The 9084-nt window shown below is 41.0% G+C and overlaps 1 protein-coding gene across 1 annotated transcript; it reads right to left on the bottom strand.

The window, feature by feature from the left end:
- Positions 1-1820: 1820 nt before the first annotated feature.
- KRR1 (KRR1 small subunit processome component homolog) lies at positions 1821-7962 on the bottom strand. The gene is made up of 10 exons (XM_052774421.1): positions 7845-7962; positions 7081-7256; positions 6440-6574; positions 6089-6214; positions 5910-5993; positions 5223-5279; positions 4562-4732; positions 4315-4392; positions 4101-4194; positions 1821-2468 (listed from the first exon to the last, which is right to left on the bottom strand). Exons 1-10 carry the CDS (start codon positions 7921-7923, stop codon positions 2329-2331), a joined length of 1140 nt encoding a protein of 379 aa, XP_052630381.1. The 5' UTR covers positions 7924-7962; the 3' UTR covers positions 1821-2328.
- Between the last annotated feature and the right edge of the window lie 1122 nt (positions 7963-9084).

Raw genomic sequence — 9084 nt, 5'->3', positions numbered from 1 at the left:
CAGTGACCATCCAGATATGGACTCTTAAGCAGACAAATCCTTTGGTTTAACTTGCCTACAGAAATATGAGTAAGCTTTCTTGATTTTCCAGTTTAAGTAAATAAATCTCCAACCCGCAATCCTTGAAACCTGCCAACCGTAACAACTCAAAAAGATTAAACACAATGCGAAGCCTTTTCACCCCATAACCACAGAAGGAAAAGACTTCCTGAGGTCTGTTAGGAGTTTTACTACGGATAGGGATTTGATGCAAAAGCTACATAGATGCCTCAGCTGTGGGTCCTAAATTAAAAAAAGCACATTTCCATGGAAGTATATATAATTTAAGGCCAGGCTGCCACCTAGCTGAGCTATGTTTTCCTGCACTGCAACTCAGGCAACCAGGCAGTTAGCCGATGCAGCCGGAAAACACTTTTTTGTAGGGTGATTTCAGCTAGATCAGCTTCCTGAAATGAAATGCCAGCCTGCAAGACCAGTCTAGGGCAACCAGCCCTACACTTGTTTTTAACTTTTTAAACAAGAAACGGGGACACCTGTGCCAGTCCTCTGCAGTGAAAGGGGCCTCATCCAGTCCAGATGAGAACCAAGGACTCTCCCTCCCCTAATACACTCATGCTCCTTCCCTGGCTACAGTCAGACTCCTTACTGGCTTCTAGCTCTGCAGACTCGTCCGCTGAAGCACTCATTCATGGGATCACACTGTGAGAACAGGCATTTAAACTCAAGTATTGCAGTGCCTCCTGTTGAAATTAGTCCTTTCACTGTATGAGAGGTCTGAACTACCTGACTGGTACTGAACTTCAGTCTCCCCTTTACACCATCAACTGCTAAACTCCAGTTGGTGTTTCTAAAAACTTTTTCACAGTGCTGGTATCACTAAACCCATCAGCTTGCTACAGTTTCTGAGATGGGTGACTTACTGATCATATTCTCAGTGAAGCATCTGTTGAAGTAGTATTTTCCTGATTGATTCCACAAGTAATTAAACTGCCATTTATGAACAATGCAATCCCTAAGAGGATTGAGAGCATTTTTTCCTTAACAACTAAGTGCCAAGAAAAGATCACATAACTGAAAGGCATACTAAGGCTAATGCTGTCTCCTACCCTAAAGGGCAAGCATCTTAGCTATTTCTCAATGTACATGTACTGGCTATTTAACCACATATATTCTAAATTCTTATTTATATATGTAAAAAAGGAAATGGCTATGTTTTCACTTACTATTTTCAAATAAAAGGTCACTAACCAAAATGCAGCAAACTGCAATGTTCTAGCATAATCATTTCCACTGCATGTGCAGGTGATCAAAATTCCAAAACCTGGCAAAAGCACTCCAACACAATTCTGAAATTGGTGTGGCTCTACCGCCTCCTAACCATTACATTTGCTTCTTTAATCTCAGATGTGTGAAATAAGCAACATCTGCTCTTCCGGTGAACTTTATTTCATCACAATTTCAATTTCAGGAAACCAAAAACATCTAAACTTCCTTTAAAAAGGGGAAAGGCCTCAAAAAAAAAAAAAGAAAAAAAAAGAGGAACACAATTTCTTAGACTTTCTTGCAAGCAAGAAATAAATTAAGAATATATTTAAAGAAAGATAACAAGACTTTATGCTTTCACTGCAGCACTTTCCATGTGGAAAGACACTTGCTTTGTACCACATTCTGTCTAACAGCCTCCAGGATAATGCTAATAAATGACAGTATATTAATGGCATTCAATTAAGATTATGGTTTATCTAATTCTCACATGAAGCTGTGAGCTTGTTTCCTGGAAAACAACACGTAGGTTGTGCAGTAGATGACTAATTAAAGGATTTAAGAACAACGTATCAAAATAGTTTATTAACACCAAGACGAGACACGCAAAAATAATCAGCTTTTACAGAAACAAAAGCATAACATAGTAATAAATCTTGCCTGTTTTGCAAAAGTTATCAGCACAACTGAGGCTGTGTACAGTCTGGTAGTCTTTCACAGAAGATATACTTTAAACTCCCACTGAGTTCTCTGACCCTAATGTTTAACATCCTGCATCAAACTCCTAAATGTTTCTATTACAAAACCTTCCCTTTAGGCAGATGGATATTATCCAAATACACTCTCTTACTGTAACAATGTAGCAGCACAGATTTTCTTCACCAACCTTGGCAATTCTGCACAGCTGCTTTAGGTCCACTAATTAAACTGTACTTATGAAAAGAGAATGATCTTTCTACCTAGTCTTTTCTTGTCCAGATTGTACCGACAGCAAGAAGTCTCAAATCTTCCAAGTGTGAAAATGTTCATTAACATAGGAGAAAAGTAAGTACCTCAGGTGGTGAATTACTTTTTCTTTTTTTTCTTTTCATCTGCTGCCATTTTTAACTTGACTTCTTCCACAGGAAGTGCTCCTAATTTCTTCTTCTTTGCATTCTTTACCTTTTCCTTGATGGCTTCAATATCAATCTTCTTCTCAGTGGAGGCTACATAGTAAAAAATACAAAGATAACAGACATGAATTTTACTTTATCTAAATCTTAAGAGTCTACAAGATGACTTCATATATAAACACAGGGAGCTGCATCCTGTGGCACTGGTTAGGACTCGTTTTATGTTCACTAATGATTTTATAAACTATTCTAATAATCATTTTTGTTGAAAATAGTATTATCCACAAACCTCTCAGCAGAATTCAAAGGAGAACAGTCATATAAAAAAATACACCTATACAACTGCATTTGAACACAGATGCCACACTCTGCACACAAACGAACTATTCTCACCCACTCCTCAGACCACAGACATACTCCTCCAAAATTAATACATACACACTCTCTTAGACATAAGTCTATTGGCTTGGTTGGTCTCACCTAAGAAGAAAAGAAATTAAGTATTGAGTTCTTATACCCCGAGAAGCTTTCATGGTATTTTGTCTTTCTGCAAGCAACTAAGGTGGTAAGATCCCAAACATGTCTGTCCCATCCTTACACTCTCTCCCTAGCCATCCATCAATGGCTGCTGTTGGAAACAGGATGGGAAAGGGTGGGCTGGGGGAATGTGACACACATCTTTGACCCCTGCATGAAGACCTTTATAAGAGACTTCTACTGGAGTGCCAGAGTACTTAAATTAAACATTTAATGCTGAGCAACATGAATAACCTACTCTTATGTTCATCTAGGTGATGGTGTTTTCTCTTTTGGGCACAAGTTATGAGTTTGGATCCAACTCTCTAATCTCACACAGTTAATTCCTATACATCTAACAGTGGGTACCAGCTGTCTTCTTTGGATCTCAGTTCTTCTCTACATACAAACTACTGCTGTGATTTATTTAGGATTTCAGGTCAAAGCACAGCAGCTAGAAAAGCACAGTATTTGAGATACAGTACCGTCAATAGCAGGATCACTGAAAATTTACTGCCAACAGAAAAAAGTACCGTATCAATGCTGCAGAACACATGCTTTTCGAGACGTAAACTTTTCAGTTCCTAAGAAATTGTGTAATATATAGTGTAATAATATGTAGGTAGTATAGCTAATACAAAACATACACAGTATATCTAATACAATGAATGACTATGTAGAATAATCAATGAATCCAGAAAACTGAAGGCTCGTTTCTCTACTGCGTGAAAAACAGATCATCTGAGAACACAAGTTCTTACTCTGCATATAATGTGGTTTTACTTTAACTTTTAGAAAAGCTGTTTACCCTATCTTATACCAAGACTTACTTGTGGCATAAGTTTTCAAGTAAGTATTGCTTTTGGGTTTCTTTTTCTTAACAGAAAAGACATTTGAATGCAAAAATTATGGCAGCTTCACAACAAGACTGAAAGCCAAAAATTGATGTAGCCACGACAACCAATTGAGATGGCCATCCCAGTATCTCCATCAGGAAAATTTTCTACAGAGAATTGTCATTGTATAGGTATAGAATTATGGGCTGCATGATCTTTCTACTGTCTCTGGCAACTCCAGGCATGGATCTAACCACTAGGATTTTTTTTGCATGACCTTTCTTATTTCCTACAGCTGTATCTCTGCAAAATCACTCAGCCTAGGAATCAACAGCAGAACATTTTAGAACAAGAAAAAAAAATAAATGGTTACCTTTCTTTGTTTTCACAACTGGCTTTTCCTTTGGTGGGATGAAAGCTTTATTTCTTTCTTCTTGTCTTTTCTTGATTGCATCTGCTTGCTTTGCCTGAAGTTACCAATAAAAAGGTCAAGTATCAGTAGAGCAGGGCAAAAAGGGACAAAAAAAAAAATTCCTAGTCAGCAGTCAAATGCTTTTTAATTGAACAGCAGGTTAGAAAAACTTTACCTTTATCTCTTCTACTCGCTTTCGTTTCTTCTGTCTTTCTTTCAAGAAGTATTCACCACTTGCCAATTCTTTATCAATCTGCGTAAGACAAATACCAAGAAGCTTTAGATAATTACGCATTTTAAGCCAGATGTATAGCATCAGGAAACCAGAACTTGACAGAAAAGGCCTCCCAACCTCTTGTTAGCAAGAACACAATTTCAAGTCGTGCTATATTCCTGCATAACCAAATTAAGTTCCAGCTGACCTGGCTTTCTGGCTGTGGAGGTGGGAACGGTGTGTACTCCTTCTTAGTATTTTTCTTCTTTGGCTCCTTGCGTTTTTTCAAGTTCTTCCGCTTGAACTTAGGCAAAAATCTTTCCCAGCTTTGTGACCTCAGTTCAGGATCTTTTGATAATTCCCTTTTGATCATCAAAGTCTTCAGTAGTTTTAGAATGTCACAAGAAGTTATTAAAAAAAAAAGTATTAAAGTAGTAGCCAAGAGCTCCAAACTACAAGTTTTACTAAACTTTCTTAAAGTGAATATGCTACATCCGAAGCTTCCATCTCCCACTTCAGCAAGAGTAGAGGGGTTTAATAATGAACAGCAGAACCAGAAAGATACGTATGTCTCACAACAAGGACAGAATGCACTGGAGAAGGTGCCCCAGTTTAAATGAGCAAGTATCAACCAAACAATTGAAGGGAGGAAAGTTTATACACACTTCTCCTTTGATGTTTTCTCAGATACTGCTAATGATATTATGGCAAAATGAAGGCTATCAAAGTAGTGTTTTTTTAAAGCAGCACACTACAGAAATTCTCAAAAATAGATTACTACACAGAAACATGTAAATTATTAACATACAATTCTCTGAGAAGAAATAGTACTTTCTTGTAAAGAAAGATGCACAGTGGACCACGCTAACCTTAATGTTATATATGGGATGTATATTCTTCATTGTGTCCAGAACAACTTTTCTAACCTGTGTTTAATAAAAAAGAAAAAGAACAGAAAACTCAGCAAGTGTTTCATGTTCTAACCAATTAAAATACCAGGTATATCTTGCTTCCTCTCCCTGCCCCCCAAAGTAGGTAGATTTAAAAAGCTAACACACATGGTTAACTGGAAGGCACAGCAATATCATTAATATTGTCGTGTTTCTAACACACTCCAGCACACCCCACAAACATTACTTTCATGTTACCGTGGATTTTATGGTGTCATGAGAAACTTACTTTTGACAAGCATTCTTCTCCCACATAGTTATTAAAAACGTTAGATATTCCTTTAGGTTATATATCATTAGATCTGCAGTATTTTCACTCTTACACCTCTTATCCAAAACTACAAAAATTCTTGCTAAAAAACACCAAAACCAAAGCAGTATTTCACAAATACTTTTTTTACCTCCAAGACAGAAAGATCTCAGAATCTAAACAAAAATCAGCAGCTAAGATGCTAAGACTACAGACATTCATGTAAATGGAGCTTACTAACACATAGCTGAAAAGACAAGTCAGGTACTCCTGAGGTTGCCAGATCTTGCCTCTTGTCTGCCCTCAAGCTGGGCATAGAAATATGCTATGCAAATGGCTCACCTGCCTCCCCTTACCTCTTTTAGCCCACTAAAGGGTCCAAGAGCTGAAACAGTGTTGCCTTGCACCATAATATAACAGTTTGTTAACAGTTCCAGGGCCTACACCAAAAAAAGAAATGAAATAAGTGTAAACTGAGGACCTGACACAAATTTAGGTCTAAGAATTGTCTGGTTACTACACCTATCGGAAATACCTTCAGAGTAGATCCTTTTGGCCCAAGAAGTCGTCCTCTTCTTTTTATAAAAGTGTCTCTCTTCCTCACCAGAGAGCCTATTTTAATGATGTCACAAGCAACATCATCCTGAAGGATACGAACTGCCTAAAGAGACAAGAAGCGGGCAATATCATCTGAATGCAAATGGATTATTCAGAAGAGTCAAGGGAATACTTGAGTTTATTCTTCTCACTTCACTTTCAGATACATTTACTTTAAATATGTATTTCATTTTACTTGACTCACTTGAAAATGCCACATTTTGAAAACGTAAGATTTTCTAAGTATTATGATAGAATTTGATACAAACTTCCCGGATTTAATACAGACCTGTTCAAATGGAACGCTTCTTGCCAGAAGTTTTATTAAATCTCTAGCCCTGATGATTGCATATGGATCAAAAGTCTTCTTAGTGGTAGTGACAGTCATGCTGCCTTCGATTAGATCCAGCGTTGCATTCACATACTGCAATATTTGAAAAGAAATAGTGAATCAGTCTCTAAATAAGAACCTCAGAATTCATCTTTGGCAGTAAGAAGTTAACAAACAAGACACTACATACTGAATGCAGATCCATTTTCCAAAATTCCTTAACTGACTTTCAGCTTAAGGAAATTCACACACACAGACATGCACAAAACCCACTGAATACATGTGTCACAAGCCCCAAAACACCACCTCCCTCATCTCCCTGCATTCAGGTGCATGAAAGTTGCCAGTGTCTGGATGACAAGACGCTGCTGCAGAGAGCTTTGCTGACAGCATCTGTAAAGAACTTCAAGTCTGGCTACGCAGACCTTCACTGATTTTGATGCCAATAAAAAATGACACTACCAATTCTAAATGCAAGCACAGTAGAAATATACACAAACACAGTATCAGAAAAGCAACTTGCACTGTTTTTATAAGCTTAAATAAGATGTATGTCCCAAAAGATAAAACATAGCATCACAATTAGTAAGTATTCATACATGTTCACTCAAGGCTTTCTGGACGAGTGGCCAGCACTCTCTCAAGTACGCTTCTCTATACTTTGGGAATAACGTTGCAAAACTGCTTTCTTCCAGCAGCCCTTTGGGATTATCCTCTCTTGTAAAGGCTGGTTCTTTCCATCCATCTGGCACAGTGAGAAGTTCAGATTCATCAACTGTTACAGGTATAAAAAAAAAAAGTTGGTTTTCCTCCTCTTTCATCAGTGACTATTACCTCTCCTCCTCGTTTAACAACAAAAGGTACAGTAACTGAAAGCAGGGACACAGTTTTGTTTAGTGCTCTGTTGAATGCATTCTGCACCCCTTCTGACCTTAAAGAAGTTACTGCTTTAAGCTATCTATTTAACATAAAAATCCCACAACTGAGACATGCGTTGCGGATAGGATATTATACAAGAACAAGGGACAGGCTGAGGCGAGGGACCAGAGCGCTGTGAGGAGAGGGGCTCCACCACAAGGCACCCCTTGCACCCAACAGCCGCCTCCACCCCACCCAGCGCCGCAGGCCGGGAACCAGCCTACCTTCCCCACGCCGCCTCTCCGCCTACACGAAATGGCGGCCAAGCTCCTCACCCCCCGCTCGTTTTGGGAAACCGCCGGGACCCCCGGCTGCAGGCCGGGACGGAGCTGCAGGCCCGCGGCCACCGGGGAGGGGGGGAGGGAGGGAGGGAGGGAACCCTCAGCCCGAAGGCTTCCCGACGAGCCGGCTGCCAGCCCCGCACAGACCCTCACCGCGCCCCCACCTGCCGGCGTTTTCTTTTTGTTTTTGTTTTTTTGTTTTTCTTTTTGCTTCGGCTCGGCCGCCTCGGCAGGATCCGCCATCTTGGCCGGCGCGCCGCCTCCCCTCCCCCGGCACCGGAAGCGCCGCGCACCGGAAGGGGGCGGTGGCGCGGTGCACGCCGGGAGCCGTAGTCCCGCCGGGCCTGAGGGGAGCGGGCGGGATGGCGGCGGGTCAGAGCTGCTGGGGCTCTGAGAGAGGTTTTACCGTTTGTATTCAGAGCAACACGCGTTCTCCTACCGGGTTGTCCTTCCCTGGGAGCAAAAAAAAGTGAAAATAAAGCTGGTGCGAACAGGCAGGGATGCCCGCTCTGCCTCAAAGCGAGGGGCAGCGCCGGCCTCGGGTATCGCAGGCCGCATGTCGCACCTCCTTGCTGCTTGTCAACGCGGATTCCCGCAGCTCTCCGTCAGGGTTACTTTATCTCAAGGTGTGTCAGCACCCGGGCGGCAGCGGCTGCTGCGGAGATGGCGCGGTCTGCCTCAGGCCGGCAGGGTCTGCTGGGTGGGCACGCTGCTGGAGACCCCAGTCACTTCCCCAGGGTGGTTCTGCAGCCCCTTTTGGGCTCTGCGCCTCTACTCCGATTACAGGCACGGGCTTTTCAGAAATTTAATGCTGCGGTTGAGGTGAGAGGCATATACTGAGTGTCTTCTTTCCTTCCTCCTCTTTCATGCGAAACATCTTTTCCAGCCGCGTTCTTCAGCTTTGAATTTTCTATTGCTATCATGTAACATAAAAGAAAAAAGAACCAGCATCATCAAAATGTACATTGAAGTACATTGATAAATACTTGAAGTACTTTAATGCTCATAACTAAAGAAAACACGTTCCTGATGAGACCTAATTATTCAGTTGAACAACATAATTTAAGGTTCTTGAGGGGGATGCTCTGCATCCTCCCCCTTCCTGTACCTGTAACTGGGCATTTTCTTCAGTAAAGAAGCAAGAACATGCCTCCTTCACTCTCTTTTATGGGGACCATGAAAAGCCAATGGAGGGAAGAACTGGAAGAGGCCTTTAAGAGCAAGAACACCTGCATCTCTGAGGCAGGACAGCATTGTCCTTGGCAGGTGCTCATCTGACCTGTTCATAAAAGCCTGCACTCTAGGGTGTTTAATTACCATCTTGATGAGAAAAGTAGATATTCCTATCACCTGATCTACATGTAAATAAAATATTAATTAAAAAATCAGTTTTGACCCCCCCCA

Source organism: Harpia harpyja, chromosome 23, assembly GCF_026419915.1.
Source record: "Harpia harpyja isolate bHarHar1 chromosome 23, bHarHar1 primary haplotype, whole genome shotgun sequence".
In the NCBI taxonomy this organism is placed as follows: Eukaryota; Metazoa; Chordata; class Aves; order Accipitriformes; family Accipitridae; genus Harpia; species Harpia harpyja.
The sequence above is the reverse complement of the archived record's forward strand: the minus strand, read 5'-3'. Positions and strand labels throughout refer to the sequence as shown.

What these genes read in the sequence shown, in the direction of transcription:
- KRR1 (XM_052774421.1), bottom strand. Translation starts at nt 7,923, where the DNA reads ATGGCGGATCCTGCCGAGGCGGCCGAGCCGAAGCAAAAAGAAAAACAA. An exon ending in CTCCACAGCCAGAAAGCCAG is followed by an intron (nt 4,393 to 4,561) that starts GTCAGCTGGAAC and finishes TGTCTTACGCAG; the next exon opens with ATTGATAAAGAATTGGCAAG. An exon ending in AGTTGTGAAAACAAAGAAAG is followed by an intron (nt 2,469 to 4,100) that starts GTAACCATTTAT and finishes TTTACTATGTAG; the next exon opens with CCTCCACTGAGAAGAAGATT.